The 19636-nt window shown below is 48.4% G+C and overlaps 1 protein-coding gene across 1 annotated transcript in view; it reads left to right on the top strand.

Annotated features, from left to right (window-relative positions):
• Positions 1–15649, top strand: part of EPAS1 (endothelial PAS domain protein 1) — an 85054-nt gene extending 69405 nt beyond the window's left edge. The window contains exons 8-16 of the mRNA XM_033125564.1: positions 4524–4671; positions 5336–5550; positions 6642–6832; positions 7403–7513; positions 9058–9548; positions 10587–10713; positions 11009–11126; positions 11429–11602; positions 13364–15649. Coding sequence (XP_032981455.1) covers positions 4524–4671; positions 5336–5550; positions 6642–6832; positions 7403–7513; positions 9058–9548; positions 10587–10713; positions 11009–11126; positions 11429–11602; positions 13364–13515 — 1727 coding nt within the window. The 3' untranslated portion in view covers positions 13516–15649. The remainder of the gene's footprint in view (positions 1–4523; positions 4672–5335; positions 5551–6641; positions 6833–7402; positions 7514–9057; positions 9549–10586; positions 10714–11008; positions 11127–11428; positions 11603–13363) is intronic.
• The last annotated feature ends 3987 nt before the right edge of the window (positions 15650–19636 follow it).

The raw sequence follows: 19636 nt of genomic DNA, 5'->3' as shown, positions 1-19636 counted from the left end.
TCAGCTTAGAGGCCTGTACCTAACCAGCAAACCCAAACCCAGAAAAGGGAGATCTTCATGGGTTGGAAATTGGGTTAATGCCGGCTAAAACAAAAGCGTCCCCTGCCCTCGCGCCTGCCTCTCCCTCCTTCCTTCTTTCTCACTCTCCCTCTCATTGGATTTGTGCAAATACAGTTGCACCACAGACCCACACTCATGCTGTGTAATAGCTGGAGGCCCAGGTTTGAGGCTGGTCTACGTTGACACACCAGCGTCCCGAATTTCGGCACGTATGTATGTCTTAGCCTGTGAACATTTACTGTTGAAATTGCTGGGGAAGTTCAGCCCTCAAACCAGATTTAGATAATTGAAAGCCATCATTTCCAAATGGATTAGTAATTTATACTGTTGTTACTCTCAGAGGGGAGGGGTTGGTTTCTCTTTGTTGTGTGAGGACATTATGTGCTCTTAGGAAAACAAGATTAAAGGCCATAAAAAGCCTATCTACCAAGTAGCAGGCCCCTGACCAAGGCTAGCATTAATGAGCAGATGATTAGAAGGGAGGCATAATTATATTCTACTGACAGCAGGCCCTCGCCTGCAATCGCTAGAAATGCAGTTAAAACCTTTGCTCACTGCACTGTTTAATCAAGAAGAATAAAAGCCCTGAATTTTGTCTGCATTAAGAACCGTCTAAATAAGTTAACTCCAGCCACTTGAAATTGTGCAAGAATCATTTCACTGCAGCAGGGAAGCCTCAGTGGTGCAGATAAAGTGAAGTCAGGGAGGACAGAAGTTATTTCTTTGGCCGAAGAGTCCATGATGGTTCTAGACAGAGGCAACAGCAAATTTAGTATTTCCAGTGAATTGTTGCTCAGGAAAATGTAGTCAGAGAAAGCTGGACTAGGAGCCACAAGACTATTGTCTTGCCCAGACTGAGTCGCTATCGTCCTGGGTGATGTTAAACAGGTCACAATCCCTCTGGCCTTGTTTTCCTCATGTTAAAAGAAGGTGATCTCTAGCCTCCTGATAGCACAGCATCCCAATAGATATTTTTTTTTTTAAAGATTAGGATAATACAACGACTTGGGAAATAACTTAAAATAACTTGGGAAAATAACTTAAAAGTAAACATATACTTAACATATGATCCAGCCATTGCACTCCTAGCTGCGCCCACGAGAAATGAAAATACATGTCTGTGGAAACATGTGTACACAAATGTTTATAGCAACTTTAGTCATAATAACCGAACACTGAAAACAAACATCCGTTGACAGGTGAATGGATAAACTAGTTACGGTACATCCATACAATGGAATACCACTTAGCTATGAAAAGGAACAAACCATGAATCCCTGCAACAACATGAAGACTCTGGAAAACATGCTGAGTGCAAAGAAGCCAAACACAAGAGTACATAGTCTTGCATGATTCCACTTATATGCAAATGGAGAAAAGAGCATTTCCATATAGAGTAACAGAAAACACAGCACTGATTGCCTGGGATCGGGATTGACTGTCAAGAGGCATAAGGAATTCGGGGGGTGGGCGTTGATGGAAAAGTCCCATTCCTTTGATTGTGGTGATAGTTACAAGGGTGTATACATTTGTCAAAACTCATTGAGCTGTATGTTTTAAATGGGTGCCTTTTTTATTGAAGATAAATTAAACCTCACTGAAGTTGGTTTTAAAAAAATGAAAACCTAACCAAAACAAGCTTAGACTAGGAGTCTTTACTTTGGACTATAATCTTGTCTACTGTTTCCACTGATGAGGGCCTTGCAGCAAATCATTCAATAGTTCTGAGCTTCAGTTTCTTCAGGTGTAAAACAAGAATAATAAGCTACCTCATAGTGTTCTTGTGTCCTAAGTGAGGTGACGGTAACACTAACAGTCTTTATTGATGCTTTGTGTGCCAAGCACTCTTATTATTGCTTTGCAGACATGAATTAGTCTTGAAACAGTTTTGAACCGTGGAAAACACTATAGACCTGGAAGTTATGGTATTTCCTGTACCTTGGAGGTACTTGTTACATTTTTGAGAAGGGTAATATGTACCAAGAAGACATAAATTAGTGTGAACCGAGCTGCATTTCTGAACCACACAGGGGTGGTGAATGGGGAGGTGGCCCACTAGCCTCCCAGGAGAATCTGGATGTTCTCCCACAGGGCCCCTTATGACATTATCTACAAACGTGACCTGGAGATGTGACAGGGCCTGAGAGTTATGCATATTATTATAGTAACTTTGGGGAAGAGGTGGCTTTTCCTATATAGCATTTGTCGGTGACGTTCAGTCAACAATCTTGTACCTGATAAGCCAGCCAGGCAGATTGAGCCCTCAGTACAAACAGCTGTGGTGTACTGCGTAGCTAATAATGATAATTGTTGTCATTACTATTATTATTATTATTGTCAATACCCCATTTTACAGGCAAGGAAACCAAACCCAAGCGTAATTGTTCTTTACTCAAAATCCCCACACTAGCAAGATTTCCTGATTCTTCCATCATGCTTCTTTATAATTCTCTGTGATTTGGGGATTTCTGAGTTGGGATTCTGAAGAATGAATTCCCAAAGAATGAAAGTAAATGGGCAGTTTGGAAAGCTACCAGAAATTCTAACATCAGTAGACTTTCATTTAAAGAGATTTATTGATTCATTTTTTTTTTTTTAATTTATTGGGGTGACAATTGTTAGTAGAATTACATAGATTTCAGTTGTGCAATTCTGTATCACATCATCCATAAATCACACTGTGTGTTCACCACCCAGAGTCAGCTCCCCTTCCATCACCGTACATTTGATCCCCCTCACCCTCATCCCCCACCCCCCAACCCCCTTACGCTCTGGTAACTACCAAATTACGTTCCCCAGATTAATTTTCAAACCCCGTGGCCATCCTGTGGTCACCGACTGCCCTCCAATCCCCTCACCCTCCCCCCCATCCCCCACCCCCCCCGCCCATCTAGCAACCCTCAGTTTTTCCTCATTGTCTCCCAAACAGTTTCTGATTAGTTCATTCACTTATTCTTTTCTTTAGAATCCGCAAATAAGTGAGATCATATGGAACTTATCTTTCTCTGTCTGACTTATTTCACTTAACATAATGTTCTCTAGATCCATCCATGTTGTTACAAATGGTAAGATTTCTTTCTTCCTTATGGCTGCATAATACTCCATTGTATAAATGTACCACAGTTTCTTAATCCAGTCATCTACCGATGGGCATTTTGGTTGTTTCCATGTCTTAGCTATTGTGTATAGTGGTGCAATAAACATAGGAATGCATAGAGATTTTTGAATTGAAGTTCTGGATTTCTCTGGATAGATACCTAGGAGTGGAATTACTGGATCATAAGGTAGTTCCATTTTCAGAATTTTGAGATACCTCCATACTGTTTTCCATAGCGGTTGCACCAGTCTGCAATCCCACCAACAGTGCACAAGCGTTCCCTTTTCTCCACATCCGCGCCAGCACTTGTTGTTTGTTGATTTATTGATGATAGCCATTCTGACTGGGGTGAGGTGGTATCTCATTGTAGTTTTTATTTGCATTTCTCTGATGGTTAGCGAGGTTGAGCATTTCTTCATATGTCTGTTTGCCATCTGTATGTCCTTTTCAGAAAAATGTCTCTTCAAGTCCTCTGCCCATTTTTTAATTGGATCGTTTGATTTTTTGGAGTTGGGTTGAGTAAGTTTTCCATAGATTCATTTTTAATGGGAGCAGATAGAACATTCTAGACTCGGGGAGAAGAGGTGCTGGGATGTGAGGTCCCTTCCCCCATGCTTTTATACAGTAAAAACAAATATTAAACAAACATTTAGAACAATCTGGAATTGGAAAGACGTCATATGTAGGCAGCCTAGCTGGGCAGCTGGGAGAAGGAGGAGCAGGAAGGACTAACCATAGCTTTTGAAGAGACTGAGTGTAGGCTTCTGGGGGCCCAGCCCTTCTTCAGCCTCAGCTGGGGGCCAAGGGCCTACTCTGCCTTTGCTATGAGTCACAAACCTTCTGTGGCTCTAAGGTGGCAGGCCTAACAGATGACCTGAAGCAATCAAGGATATTGGTTTTTTAAAAAAACTGCATTTATTCGTAAAGTGAGTCTTGGTAGCGGGTCTGCTACCAAAGGCTGCCCTAAGGAGGGCTTTCTTCAAGCTGTTTCCAAATACATCCTCCCCCTTCCCCTCAGACACACAGACAAGGCTCTTCCTGGCATCCCCTGCGGGGGGGCTTCCTGTCGTTGAACCCTAGGGGCAAAGTGGGGCCAATGCTGTTCTTGGTTCCTTTTACAGCTGAGCAGGTTGGCGAACCACTTCTCAAGGGATTGGCAATGAGCCACTCCCTCAGCGGACAGCCTTGGGCAAGTCCTTTAATCCCCTCTGGACCTCCTTTCTCTGTGTTTAACATGAAGAGTTGGGTGAGATGATCTCTAAGCGCCCTTCCAGCTCACTTTCCCCGTTTCCCCACAGATGGCACTCCCAGTGGGGTCTCTACTCCCCCACTTCCCTGACCTCGGGCTCCATTTCTCCTTCCCTAGTGTGCACCAAGGGTCAGGTGGTGAGCGGCCAGTACCGGATGCTGGCAAAGCATGGCGGCTACGTGTGGCTAGAGACACAGGGGACGGTCATCTACAATCCTCGTAACCTGCAGCCCCAATGCATCATGTGTGTGAACTACGTCCTGAGGTGAGTGTGCGAGGGCCAGTGGGTGGGCAGGGGGCGAGGTGCCCGAGCTCCCCAGACTGAGAACGCAGGCCTAGGGGCTGCCCAGCTTCTCCGAGGGCTCTCTGTGAGCTCTGTGCAGGACTGACCCGTATGACCCAGAGGGCTTTGTGGATGTCTCAGGAACAGTGTGACGCTTGGGGTTTCCCTTTGACAGCGCTTTTTCTGCCCCTTCCCCCTGGTGTGTCATCTAGGACATGCCTCTGACCCGCATAGGGAGGCAGATAGAACATAGTCGTCACTTAACAAGTATTTTCTGAATGGGGAGAAAGGGAAGAGAAATGTGTGTTTTGGGAAAGAAGATGTAAGACCTTCACTCTGTCACACCTAGGGAGAAAGCTGAATAAAGTCATTGCTCGGGTGAAATACAAATCTTCAAACCCATATACACCGTGCAGCGTCTGATAATAAAATAGCATCCAAGACGATACATAGTCAGAGGGCAATCTCCGCACCCCGACCTCAACTCAAATTTCCCTTGCGTGGTTCTTTACGAAATGCGGACACACAGTGTCCATACCCATGTGTTAGGTCGAAAGGCTTAGCCACCGCATTTCCATGTATCTGGAGAGCAGATGGGTTTTCCTAGAAAATGTGACTGGACTGAAGCCCCCTCTTGTCCCTTCAGTGAGATTGAGAAGAACGACGTGGTATTCTCCATGGACCAGACGGAATCCCTGTTCAAGCCGCACCTGATGGCCATGAGCGGCATCTTCGACAACAGTGGCGAGTTGACTATGTCTGAGAAGAGTAACTTCCTGTTCACCAAGCTGAAGGAGGAGCCTGAGGAGTTGGCCCAGCTGGCTCCCACTGCGGGAGATACCATCATTTCTCTGGATTTCGGTGGGTGCTTCTCAGCTGAGCCGGGGCCCATCGAACCCTCTTTGGGTGGGGGAGGTTCTTACTGTAACAGGCCACCCTGACTACAGCTATTCCTTAACCAGAGCTACCCTGGCCCTTCCCTGAGTCTTGCTCAGGATCTGTTCGTGGCCAGACTGTGCTGGGTGCCACACATGCACCCACCTCACTTCGGAGTAAGATGTTCCTATTTCTGACCTCGTAAAGTGCTGAACCAGGTGGGGTGATGGAGGAACCCCCCCTGAGGAGTCCCATCTGGCCCACAGGCAGTGGGAATCTGAGATGAGAGAGGAGGACAGCAAGAGATCTGCTTCAAGGCCACTGGCACGATTCCACAAAGAGGGCTGGTCTCTACCTGGCCTCGAGGCACAAATTGCTTATTGAGGCAGAGGGGTAGGATGAAATAATGTTGGGAGAGATAACTCCAGAAACTTGGATGGAGAAAAGATTCTGGCCCAAATTTAGCCCTCAGAGGTTCTACTTCTTTAAAATGTGTGCCTGTCCCATGGGAACGTTGAGTCCTGGTGGCCTCAGACAGAGATATCAGGTCCTACCCCACTCCCATGCTGGAAGCTCCCTTCGTGTATACCTGGGGGCCCCTTCCTCCCCAGTGTGTGACCCACAGCCTTGCCGTGGCTGCTGGGGGAACAGGTGCACCTCCGTGTGCTCTCTCTGAACTGTCTCGGCCCCTTTGGATGTGTTCTTGAGAGGTCGAGACTCGCAACTTGAGAGAATCATAAAGAACAGTCCTGGGTTGAGAGGTCTTGTAGTTTCCTTCTCTTGTGGTAGTCCTGAGGCAAATTTCCCAATTCTCCTCTCATCACCTCATCTATATTCTGGATTGCTCTTCAAGGAAGAACACTCCTAATACATTTAGTCTCTGCAAATGAAATGCTACAGGAGGGGTGTCCTCTTGAAAGGCAGCCCCTTTGTCCCAGCTAAGCCTCAGAGTGCTGACGGCCTAGCCCCAGTCATGACTTCCAGACCCTTGAGGATTTCTTGTGCATCTTTGTGCTCCCTCTGCCCCAGGGCTGAGCCCAGTGGTTGTGGGTGTTAATCAGGCCTTGTCTCCACAGGGAACCAGAGCTTCGAGGAGTCCTCAGCCTATGGCGAGACCATCCTCCTCCCGAGCCAACCGTGGGCCAAGGAACTGAAGAGCCACGGTGCCCAGAGCGAGGCCCAGAGCCTGCCCGCCTTCACCATGCCCCAGGTGGCTGCCCCAGGGAACACCAGCCCCAGTGTCACCAGTAGCAGCAGTTGCTCCACGGTAAGCCTCCCTTGGAATGAGGGCCTGGAAAGGGTGGCTTCCTTCTTCTGACCACTGCCAGATGGCCGGACAGTCCAGACAGAAATACTGCTCTCCTCCTACGCAAGTTATCCTAAAGACCCCTAAAGAGGTGGTGACATTTACCTGCCTGCCAGGTATCCAAGCTGTTTGTTTGCTGTCCGTATCCATCCCCACTGCCATCTAAATGATAAGTTCCTTGAGGGCAGAGGCTGAGTCGCACAGAGCTTTGAGCCCCAGCTCCATCTTGTGCAGGGCAGTAACCATCCTGCTTGGGGCACAGAGCTGTACAGTTTCTAGAACTGGCAGGCCCTGGCCTTTATCCTGTTTACTCTTGAAGATAGGCTCATTTTCCGAGGAGGAGACTGAGGCTCAGAGAGGTTGATGAATTGACCTAATTCACACAGATTGTAGGGAGTGGCCCCTACAAGTACTTGTTCAGTGGAATGGAGTTGATATGTGGGTCCAAGAATGTATTTCCCCTTCCACCTTGGACTTCGGGAAAACCACTGCCATACCCTTGACGTGGTCACCCTCCTTCCTGTTCCCCAGCCCAACAGCCCTGAAGACTATTACACGTCTCTGAATGATGATCTGAAGATTGAAGTGATTGAAAAACTCTTTGCCATGGATACCGAGGCAAAGGACCCATGCAGCACCCAGGTAGGTGGCCATGGAGAAGGCAGGGGTGGTGTGCCATGCCTGCCAGCTGGTGGCAGTGACGCCTCATATCCATTCTTGCAGTTTTGTCCCTTGATTGCCGAGAACAATGAGGATGCTTGCTTGGCCAAGGCCATTGTCACTAAATGAGGGAGGGGGCGGGGAACTGGAGCCTGTGTCGGTCCCCTTCTCCCACTGCTACTGCTTTACGAATGTCAAATCCAGGCCTGCCATTTTGAACTCTCACCTTATTTATCTCCCACTTACTGAGATAGCTTTCTTAGTGCACAGAAACCAACATTATGACTGAACCTTTCTTTACGGAAGCCCAGCATATAAACAGTACATCCAGAGGGATAAGACATTTATAAGCATAAGGAACAATTACTCCCTTCACAAACACAATCATCTTAGGATTCTTTGAAATAACTTTTATTTTTAAATGCATTTAAAAATAACATCTGATTCATACATTTTCATTTACACACAACTTTTCAGGAAAGCATTTGTTACATAAGGCCAAATGTTCTTGCAAAAACTGTAAATAAGGCTGAGGTGGTAGAGGGGTGGGAGTACGTTTCAGAAAACCCATTAATTCCCGTTTGGCTTAGTCTGTGTTATTCATCCAAATGTGTACCTTGCTCCTCAGCTTGAATCTTTATCCTGCTTGGCACAAGTTGCCGCTGTTCTGCAAAACTGTCTCTGTTTCAGCCCTTCACTCTCAGCCCTCCCTTCTCTCTCCTCTGAACTTCTATAGGATTTATTAGTTAGCCCTTGATCATAACTGTCTGCCTCTGCTCTTTAACCATTTCATTTAGTTGTAATTATTAATACATTAAGCAGCATCCTCCAAGGGAGGGTGTCCTTCGCTGCAGGTGGAACCTTTTTACTGCCTCTACCTGTGAGTATTCTCGGTGGGGCACATCATGCTACCGGGGACCTAAGGGGCCGTCTCTGAGGACTCGCTGATTGGCATGAAAGTCCCTCCGCCACTGCGGCCATCTGTCCCTCTATGAGCCATCCACAGATGTACCCTGGGCACTGACTGTCTAGGCCTATGTCGGGGCATATGAGGAAGAGAGAACAAAGCTGCCCTTGGCTCTCCAGGAGCCGCTGTGTGTACCACAGGCCTTAAGTCCTCACAGGAGGACAGGGACGGGGGAGTCATCGTGAGCCAAAGTAGACAGGGACCCTTTGTGGAAGAGGTGGGATTTGCCAGGGCCCTGTGAGATAGAGAGGAGGGCACTTCGGATTGGGTGAGGGCAGTGACACGAGTGTAGGTCGTGGAGGGATGACTGAGTGGGGTGTGGAGACCCGTGGCACAGGCTGCAGAGGGGTAAGCCACATGGAAAGGCTAGAAGCGGAGTCTGAGTTTCCTCCCGGTGGGCACAGGGAGCCCATCAAGGCCTTAGAGCCACAGGCCGTGCCCCTGTCGAGCTGTGCCCGGGTGAGGACTTAGCAGGGGCGGGGGCGGGGGCTGAGATGGAGTAGTGTGTGAGGCAGTGCCAACTGCTGAGCCTCTTTGTCTTTGCTCCATGTCTCCTCAGATGGATTTCAACGAGCTGGACTTGGAGACACTGGCACCCTACATCCCCATGGATGGGGAAGACTTCCAGCTAAGCCCCATCTGCCCAGAGGAGAGGCTCATGCCAGAGAACCCTCAGTTCACCCCCCAGCACTGCTTCAGTACCATGACAAACATCTTCCAGCCACTGGCCCCTATGGCTTCTCACGGCCCCTTCCTCCTGGACAAGTATCAGCAGCAGCTGGAAAGCAAGAATATAGAGGCTGAGCACCAGCCCATGTCCTCCATCTTCTTTGATGGCGGGAGCAAGGCATCCCTGCCACTGTGCTATGGCCAGGCCAACACCCCTCTCTCTTCTTTGGGGGGCAGATTCAACACACAGTGGCCCCCTGATCCACCCTTACATTTCAGGCCCTCGAAGTGGCCTATTGGGAATCAGCACACTGAGGCCTCGGGGGCGTCACCGTTGGAGCCCCCTGACACCTCGCACCATCTTTCCATGTTGAAGAAGAGGTAAGTGGCACTGACCCTTGGCTGCTTCAGCAAAGTCCATGCTGAACAGGGAAGGGACGCATGAGCACCCACTGAGGGGCAGGCTTCCTGCCCCGTCACCAGCTCCCACTCCACGGTGGCTGGTCCTCCAGTTAGCCCTTCGCAGAAGCCCAAGAGCTTAGGCTACGGGGGGGATCACCCCAAGGTCTGTGAGGCCGTGGGTGGGACACGTTTGTATCAGGTCCAGAGGAGACTGAGAGGGCACTGAGGACAGGAAAAGGGAAAGAAGTGGCTTGTCCAGGCCTTGAACACCGATGTCTCTCTTATCAGACCACCCTTTAGAGTGCCTTTCTTACCTGAGCCACAGAACACAAAACAGTTACCTGACAGATGATGTCCTCAGTTCTCTCATGAAGCCCTGGTTGGCAAAAGCGAAAAGATGCCCAGGCCTCTCCTCTGCCTTTTGGCTGCTCAAGGTCTGGCATTGCCTTTCCTGCCCTGCTTTCTCCTGGCTCCTTCAAATCTCCCAGACGAGCCCCGTTTTAACCACTGGAGCTCCCTGGGCTAAGGCACAATGTTTGGCACATGGCCTCCAGCTCCCGGAGCCCATTGGTTACGTTGCCCTGGGGCACTTGCCCTTGACAGAGCAGGCTCACTGGTCCTCAGTGGGAGCTCTTCAAGCCGCGCAGGGGGAGACGGGGCAGAAGAAACCTTCCTAAAGCCTGATGTTTCCTAGCTGGGCATCTGCAAACGAGGTCAGGCCTGAGGGCTGCCTGGGTACAGCCGGGCAGCTGGAGATGTGTGGAGAGAAGTATAGGTGACATGTACTGTCAGCATCTCACCAGGCCGAGGAAGCTGGAGAAGGGTAGCAGAGGCAAATCTCAGGCCCCTTCTAAGCCTATGCGCCTCCTCTGAGACTCTGCCCTTTGGGTCTTAGAGCCACCACAGTCATAAGTATTAGTTCTGGAAAGGCCCTCTGTGGGCCCTGACATCGGGTAAAGGTACTGGGTGGCGTGGGGCTCCAGAATCCCTCATGACCCACTCTCTTGGGCCTGGCAGGTCTGCAAAGCGCTTCAGGCCTCAGGGCCCAGACTCAATGAGCCCGGCCATGATAGCCCTCTCCAACAAGCTGAAGCTGAAGCGACAGCTGGAATATGAGGAGCAAGCCTTCCAAGACATGAATGGGGTGAGCCATCTCCTGACGGGTACCATTGTGGGTTCCACAGCCCTTGGGGCAAGCTGGGCGGGACTCAGGGCTGAGAGCAGAGATCCAGGCTGGCTGGCTGCTCTCTCACTGCTGTGAGGCCCAGACGTGTGGCAGGAGCAGCAGGGAGGGGTGGCCTTTCATAGACAGCAAGTGTCAGCCCCATTCCAGGCACAGCTGCTCTGAGCATACCCCACCCCACCCCACCCCCGACTCACTCTGCAGATGTGGTTGTCTCAAGCCCTCCCCTCTCTACATCTGCCCTTTCCACACCCAGGGGGACCCTCCAGGAAGCAGCACTTCACATTTGATGTGGAAAAGGATGAAGAATCTCAGGGGCTGTGGGAACTGCCCTTCGATGCCTGACAAACTGCTGAGTGCGGACATACCCAGTGGTGAGCAGCAGGGCTGGGGGACCGGGGCATTTGCAGGCAGAAGGGCTAGGGACTCGGGGGTCTATCCTGGTTCCTCCACTCACTCACCACCTGCCTTGCCTGCCCTACACCCAACTTACCCTTTCCACTCTGGCTCAAATGATGGCATCAGAAATCTCTGGGCTTGGAGGCCCCCGGGAGCTGGCTCTCGTTCTGGTGGCTCTGAGCACCTTTGGTGAAGGAAGTGGGAATGCTGGGGCTTCACAGTCTCTCTCCTCCTTCTGGTCGGCACTGTCCCTCACTCTGCAACATTGATCTTTCAGATGAGTTCACCCAAAATCCCATGAGAGGTCTGAGCCAGCCTCTGAGACACCTGCCACCATCACAGCCACCATCGGCTGTGAGCCCCAGGGAGCACGCCAAGAGCGGCTTCCCCTCACAGTGTTGTGCCTTCCAGTACCAGGACTACAGTCTGCCATCAGCTCACAAGGTGTCAGGTGGGTGCGCTCAGGAACTCGAACCTCCTGCCAGAGTCTGATGTGTGTGAAAGGGTAAGGGCCAGGAGACGGACCTCACAAAGCAGCTGGTCTCTGCTCAGCACGAGGATGACTTGCTGCCATGAACAGCCACTACCTTAGAAGGGTGACCCTCTGTCCTAGGAGTAGTGCAGCAGGGGCTGGAAGGCTGTCTGTCCACAGGGCTTTAGAAGGACCCTCCCAACAATCAGGTGACGTCTAGGGCTCTTTTGATCCAGAGTCTGCTACCCTGTGTCTTTTACTCGGTTCTTCACGCTACCATATTGCCTGATGCCCCGTTAACCATTGGAGGCATCACTCTGAGTTCAGCCAGGAACTGAGCAGAGAACGTGCTGCTGGGAGGGTGTCCTGGAAAGTTCTGAGGGGGTTCACCCTGCTGTGCCTTCTGGGAGGGTTAGTCACCTGATGTCCATCTTCTCTCCTGGTCCTCCTTTGTCTATTACCGTCTGTAAAACATAGATGTTGTCATGAAAAAGTTGCTCTTTAGCATAAACATACGTAATTCATGGTTGTGGTGGAATGTACCAGACCCCTGCCCTAAAAGAGGGCAATTTCCTCAGCAGTATGGTTTGCGGCAAATTACTGTTCAGTGCTTCAGAATCCAGGCTTTGGAGCCTCCCTTTAGCCTGGGCTTAAATTCCAGCTCTGCTCTTTACCAGCTTGAGGACAGAGCAAGCCACGCATTTAAATGAGAAGTTTGCATTCAAAGTATTGAGTTCTGGTGTGGTGTGTGTTCACTAATGATAACCAACATTAATATTCCTTCTGTGAACCCACAAGTTTCCTTGAACTATAGAAATCAAGAGGGATTATTTCTGACAGTAAGTAAAAGAAGGGGGGATTAGAAAGGGGTGGTAAGTGTCCATTGCTACAGTGGGGGCTACAGAGAGACATGAGACCCTCCCCCAACCTCAAAGGAGCGCTGTCGAGTAGGGGAGGCAGGTGTGGACCTTGGGAAAGGGCTGAGGAAGAGGGCCCCGGGGACGGGGTGCTGCTCATAAGCCAAGGGAAGAGAAAGTGGGTACCGCACCTGGGAGGGGCCCAATGAAGGGCTTCCAGGCTGTCCTATGGGTACCTAAGCCTCCCTTCCAGGGTAGTGGGGTTTCGGTGCTGTGAGACTCCCCTTTACCACTCTGCTGCTATGTGGATATATGTTTGTGCACATATTTGTATGTGTATGTCTGTTCAGATGCATGTATACATATTCATGCACACGTGTGTATGGTGCAGCACACATACAAGTGGGTGCGCAGGCAGCAGCTGGTTCAGAATTCCCTGTCTCCACTGGGCCTTTCCTCCCTGCTGCCAATGCATGGTGGACACACACTCTTACTGATGTCTCCTCCTTTGAGGCCAGGAAGCCTTCATGGGGTCTTCCTCCACACGAACCCCCAAAACCCTCCTCTTGTTGCTTTCTACACTGTGCACTTCCTTTCTTCCCTGGGACTTAGCACCCCACCTAGTGAGAGGGGTCCAGAGGCAGACACGTTCTCTGCTGGGTCCACCCTCTAAGCATGGAGTAGGTCCCTGAGGAAAGACAACATTGAAGAACCAGAGTTATATTAGGGCTGCCCCACCTACTCCCCCAAGTCATGACAACTGAAAAATGCCTCTTGCTCTCCGCATGTGCCCTACTCATCCTGGCTAGCCTCTTAAGAAATAGACTGTTTTCCAAATGTTTGACTTAGAATTTTTAAAATATGGTGCCAATCATTCTTTCAGGAATGGCAAGCCGGCTGCTTGGGCCCTCGTTTGAGCCCTACCTGCTGCCAGAATTGACCAGATATGACTGTGAGGTGAACGTTCCTGTACCAGGAAGCTCCACGCTCCTGCAAGGAGGGGACCTCCTCAGAGCCCTGGACCAGGCCACTTGAACTAGAGCCTTCTACCAGGCAGGAACCCCTGCCAATGCCATCCTGCCAGCTTCACTCTCTATGTCTTTTTTTGCAACTAGGTATTTCTAACACCAACACACTTTTTACAAGATGTACTTACCTGGCAAACTTGCCCAAGTCACCAAGTAATGGCCTTTTTTGGAAGATGCTCATTTTATTATCCATATTTTTAAAATACACAATTGTTTTACCCTCTGTGTTTTACTTTGTCAATGAAAATATTCTTAAATTTTGTAAGATTTCCCCCTCAACTTCAGTTACTTCTAATTTATATTATTCATAGGCCTTTCTCTCTCTCTCACACACACACAAACATAGTCATACTAACAAGTTCGGTGTATGTTTGTTCTACTGTAGGGAAAGCTTTGGCTTCATTTAACTAAAAAGATTTTGTTGTTGTTGCCAAAGAGAAACAAATAATTTCGCTTTCCAAGCTTGATTTGTAGCCTCTCCCTCTCACAGCCCTTCTCCTTTCTTTTTTAAAACCAAGCACCATATTGTAAATTTCAGTCTTTTTTTTTTTTTTAAATCCAACTCTTTGCTCTAATTTTTATGACTTTTGGGGAAAAAAAGAAATGTGAAGGATGAACTCCAGTGTATGTGGTTATCTGTGAAAGTTGCACAGTGTGGCTTTTCCTAAACTGTTTGGTGTTTTTCCCCTACATTCAGTGAATTTTTTTTTTAATTATTATTCAAAACCATAACTGAGGTTTTTTTTTAAAAATTTATATCTGGGTTAAGTGTTTATCATATATATGGGTACTTTGTAATATCTAAAACTTAGAAACGGAAATGGAATCCTGCTCACAAAATCACTTTAAGATCTTTTTTAAGCTGTTAATTTTCTTTTTCCTGGTGTTGCTGACACTGCAGAATTGTACAGTACCTCCACGGGCCTGTACTAACACTGCGCAAGGTCCCTCGCTGTTGGCTTTTGCTTTTGGGGTATACCATACGCATGACAAACAATCAAAGATGTGGAATCAAGTGGGAGCATTGCGAGCTGTCTTCTCCTCATGTTCTGTATGTATTATGTATGTATGTATATATTATTATTGCTGCCAAGAGGGTCAGATGGCACATCATGGGTTGGGGGGGAGGGTGGGGCAAATCTAAGGGAGAGGAAGTGCTTTAACTTTTCTTAAGGTTCTGTCGCTAGCCCTTCAAGTACACTGAACTACGTGACTAATGGGCTTTCTGTGGCACATTTGGATATTTCCAGAACTACCATGAGATGGTTTAGATGGGAATTCATGAAAGAAAGTAAGGATTCAGAAATGTCGTAGTGATCCAATCCATGTCTTCCCAGCTTACCACCTCGGAGCACATGGAGCTGGACTTAGAGGGCGCAGAAAGTAGGAGCAGCTAGTCCTGACCATCCCAGTGCCCCTTCCTCCTCCTGTCCTGCCCTCAGATCGCCCCGCAAGGCCGAGGTGCAGCGCCTCCTGCTGGTGAGCAGCAGGCAGACCTCCAGCACAGCCCCAGCCTTAGGCCCTCCCCCAGGTCTGTTTGTCACTTGAAGTGACTTGTATAGGTAGGAAGCACTGGAAATAGAGTGTTCTCAGAGCACTTTAACTCACTGGGTAAGAGGGACAATACTTTTTGGTTTTTAAATACCAATCACAGAACTCTTCTGTCATGGGTACAATGAAGAAGTTTCTAGAAACACACACACAATGCACAGCAGGCCAAGAATTGGGTAAGCCTGGATGGATTTATTGCCAAAAACAAAATGAAAAAATTTAAATTTCAGAAGAAATTAAGTGATAAATCTAATTACCTAGTCACTGTGTTGCCCAAATCCTACTTAAGCACCACAGCTTTGTTCCACACACGGCAATAGAACTTGAAGGGCTACTGACATGTAAATACTGGTGTTTGATTCCTGTGTGTGTTGCCTCAGCATTAAGGGTATTTGACCCTTGCAGTTTTACTAAAACACTCTGAAAAATATTCCGAGCTTCAATATTAACCTTACCTATCAACGTAACGAGTTCATGTACATGATTATTTTGTTGAATTCCTACTGACAACATTGTTACTATATGGGAGCTTAACTTTATAAGGAAATGTATTTTGACACTGATATCTTATTAAAGTATTCTGATCCTACCACTGCTGGTGGCTCTTGTTTCCTATGGCTTTATCATGGGTTACCCTGATGTAAAAGCAAAGTATTTATTAAATAATTTACAGAAAATGAACATTGGCACTGATCTTTGTGAGACAACGGAGGCCAACTGTCCCTAAGATAGGTGAAGGAAGAAAAGACTAATGTTAAGACTTGGAAACTGCCTGAGACGGGGAAGCCATGTTGCATCGTCTATATTTCTGTCTGCCCCAGGGCCCTTTTTGTATCCAATGCGGGGATCCAAGGAAAGCAGTCGTGGTCCCTGCTTTGAGAAAATTACATGTAGCAATGTGAGAGCCGTGCTGGTCTACGTGTGTTCACACTACACACTCTATGATGAAGGGAAAGCCTGGGCTCTGGCAGTCAAAAGACTTCAGTTTGGAGGTGGCAGGGCTCAAGTGGGGACTTTCCAGGTAGAATGGGAAGGGTGGGGGGGGGGGGGAAAGAAACCAAAAAAAAAAAAAAGCCAGAGACAGAGCACAGTGAAAGCCCCAAATTGGATATGGGCATGATGAGTTCCCGAATTCAAAATTTTACTTTTCCAAATCATGACCTGCTTATAAACAGACAGCTGTCTCCATGGTGTGACGGGGGAGTGGGGAGAGACCCAGCAGCCGTCTTGCTCACAACTGTCCGTCCTAGAACCAGCCGTTCCCGTATCATGCCCTTTGTTCACCTAATAGTTCAGTCCACATAGTGTGGGTCTCCCACTTACCTTCTTAGTTCGCTTGATCCTCAGGCTAAACAGTCCCGGGAGCTCCCAATTCACAGATGAAACAGTCAAATGAAGTGTCTTCCACAAGTCATACCCTGTTGTTGGAAGAAATGAAACATAAGCCCCGTTTTGGCCATGCTCTACTCCTCTCACACTGACTTTGCCTCCAGGGAGGTAGAGCTTACGCTGCTGTGTTTCCCAAAAATAAGACCTAGCCGGACCATCAGTTCTAATGCATCTTTTGGAGCAAAAATTAATATAAGAACCAGTATATTGTATTATATTACATTACATTACATTATAGTATAGTATAGTATAGACCCGGTCTTGTATTATAGTAAAATAAGACCGGGTCTTATATTAATTTTTGCTCCAAAAGACGCATTAAAGCTGATGGTTCAGCTAGGTCTTATTTTCGGGGAAACACAGTAGGACTCTGTTTCATTGCAGAAAAGAATATTTCTATCTTTATTACTTTTACGTTTAGACTGCCTTCTGGTTCTTTTGCTTACTGTCCTTCCCAAACTTGGTGCCTGGACTTTCAGATTGGATTTTCTGGGCTCTTTTGCCTGCCATCTTGGATTTCTTGAAAACATCATCTATTCTTTTCTGAAGCTCTTCTGCGAATGACACTTCTTAGCTCGACCTTCAACAGCAGAGTTGCCTCTGAGCACTGGCAAGTTCAGGAGTCAGACACGGATGGGCAACATCCTGCCGCCGGCCCTCCCACCCCACCCCAACAGCACCTTCAGCGGGCCGCGAGTCTACAAGCCATCTCTGGGCAGGGCTGTTGTCCTTAACCACTTGAAGGCTATGATTACGTCCTCCAGCCCCTGGGGGTGAAGGCAGATCCTTGCTTCCAAGTCCAGCAACGGGGTCGGGGTTGGGGAGTGTACTGAGTCCACTGGCCCCGATGGATTAGAGGACCTTGGCCTCTCCAAAGACACAGGCCCATCCAAGCTGGGCCTGCTTCGTTCATGTTTTCGCTCAAGTAATCCAGTGAAGACTAACTTAAATGCTTCTGCTTTCATAGTTTACTTTTCACAATTCAGCTTAGGAGTAGATATGTATCTGCATGGCCAGGTATGTGGGGCCAGAGGCAGGGCCCCTATGTAGAATTAGTAACCATTCAGCCACTGGGGCTCCCGATTCTAGATATGTTCTCCTCTAGGCAGGCAAGCCCAGCAGGGTGTGACATGTCCCAGCACTTGCTTTGGTTGGCAGCCTACAGATGAGAAGTGTCTCTGGGACGGGAACTCAGACCCAGAGCTGGGAAGGAGGCAGCCCCACCTAGTGGAGCAGGGCCAGCCCTGGCTCCCTCTGGTCCATACAGGGCAAAATTTACCTTCTCCTGAAGCATGGTCTCTGAGGCACATTTCAAATTGAGCTGGGATAGAGGGAGAGGGGCAGCCTGGTCACTCATAGCACAGGCCTGGAGTCAGACAGATCTAGGTTCAAATCCTGGCTCTGCAGCTTCTAGTTGTGTCAACTTGGGAAAGCCCCTTAATGTCTGAGAGCCTGTGTCCGCTTTCCTGTGAAAGGAGCATGATAATCATCCCCACCTCATAGAGTTAAGGCCAGAGATATGCATTTGGGCATCAACAGTAGGTCAGTTGTACTTCACTCCATGACACTAGATGAAATATACCTTTGAGATAAGAGCATAGACAAAGAGTAGCGTCCTAAGACAGAGCCCTGAACCCTATAGATGCTGGTAGAAGTCAGAGGAGGAGACAGATAAGGGGGAAAAATTGGCTCTGGGTGTGGGTAACAGGGAGGTCCTCATTGACCTGGATCCACGCAGTGTCAGCGGAGAGCTAAGGACAGTGGTTTGATGGGAGTGGCCTGAGGAACGAGCTGGCTGGGGGAGAGACCACAGCAATACACAACTCTTTCAAGAGGCTTCCACGTGAAGGGAAGCAGGGACATGCAATAAAGTTGAAGGAAGGGGTCAAGGGAAGTGTTGTTTCTTTTAAACATTTAATGAATTTTTATTTTAGAATAATTTCAGATTTATAGAAAAGTTGCAAGAATATTATAGAGCATTCCTGCACCCAGTTCCCTCTATTGCTAACATGACTATGGCACATATGTCACAAACTAATGGTTGCCAGAGGGGAACGGGGTGGGAGGAAGGGAAAACAAGATGAAGGGAATTGAGAGGTACAAGTTTTCAGTTATAAAATCAGTAAGCATAGGGAATATAGTCAATAATATAATTTTATATGGTGACAGGTGGTTACTAGACTAATTGTGGTGATCACTTCACTGAATGTTGAATAACTATCTTGTACACCTGAAGCTAATACTGTCTAATAACCATATTTTAATTTTTTAAAAAATGTAAAATTTGAGATTACAGAGGTGGCTGAAATAACATGGAAGAGACTGCCTGAGGAAGTAGGGGACACAGAATGTTGTCGGGACTGGCGAGGTAGGTGTTACAATGACACTGAGCATAGTGACAGAGGAAAGGCATAAGCTGGGAACTGAAATCATTGAAGGAGGCATGACCAGAGGCCACGGCTGACAGCTATGAGGAGAAACAAGAAGTTCAATGGAGGAAAAAGGAAGAAGAAGTGGTTTGGAAGCAGCATCAAGAATGTAAAAGGACCCCCCTCTACCTCGGAGCCCTGCCTGACACCTGCCTGTTGGAGAGAGAACCGGGGAGAGAGGAACGCAGGGAGCACAGGCCCCTAGCACAGAGTCGGGCTCCAGTTAAAAAGGAAGGTGAAGGCACATTCGGAGAAGCCGGGAAGATCTAGGAGGTGGCTGATGTCAGACGGTCTTCCAGAGAGTGCAGTGGAAGGATCTGGAGGGTGGGGAAGGGTGGGAGATGGGAGACAATGAACTGTCCAGAGACAGAGGCCAGATGACTCAGAAGCCTTGGTCTGCCACTGGTGACTGAGGTAAATACAGTGGTAGAGACGGTGTGTTATCCTGAGGAACTCTTCAGGGTTCAAGGTACAAAGCTGGGGATGTCTCCCCTGCAGTCTGCAGGGGCATGGCAGGGAGGTATGACAGCTGTGCCCTCCTGCCATGTCGGCGGAGCTTTCTACGCCCTCCTTATATCCTGCAGCACCTCGGGACCAACATACAAATAGACTCATTGAACAAGGTAGAGTTGCTGTTTTCTAAGGTACGTGTGAGCGTGGCCAAGGGGTGGCTCTCCCTCTCTGCCTGTCAGAATCTTGTTTTTAAAGCCTGTGGGTGGGCCTAGCCTTTGCAGGAACAAAGGAAGACAGCTGAAGTTG

The sequence above is a fragment of the Rhinolophus ferrumequinum genome, chromosome 13 (assembly GCF_004115265.2).
Source record: "Rhinolophus ferrumequinum isolate MPI-CBG mRhiFer1 chromosome 13, mRhiFer1_v1.p, whole genome shotgun sequence".
Classification (NCBI taxonomy): Eukaryota; Metazoa; Chordata; class Mammalia; order Chiroptera; family Rhinolophidae; genus Rhinolophus; species Rhinolophus ferrumequinum.
Note: the sequence above shows the minus strand (reverse complement) of the source record. Positions and strands in the feature narration are given on the sequence as shown.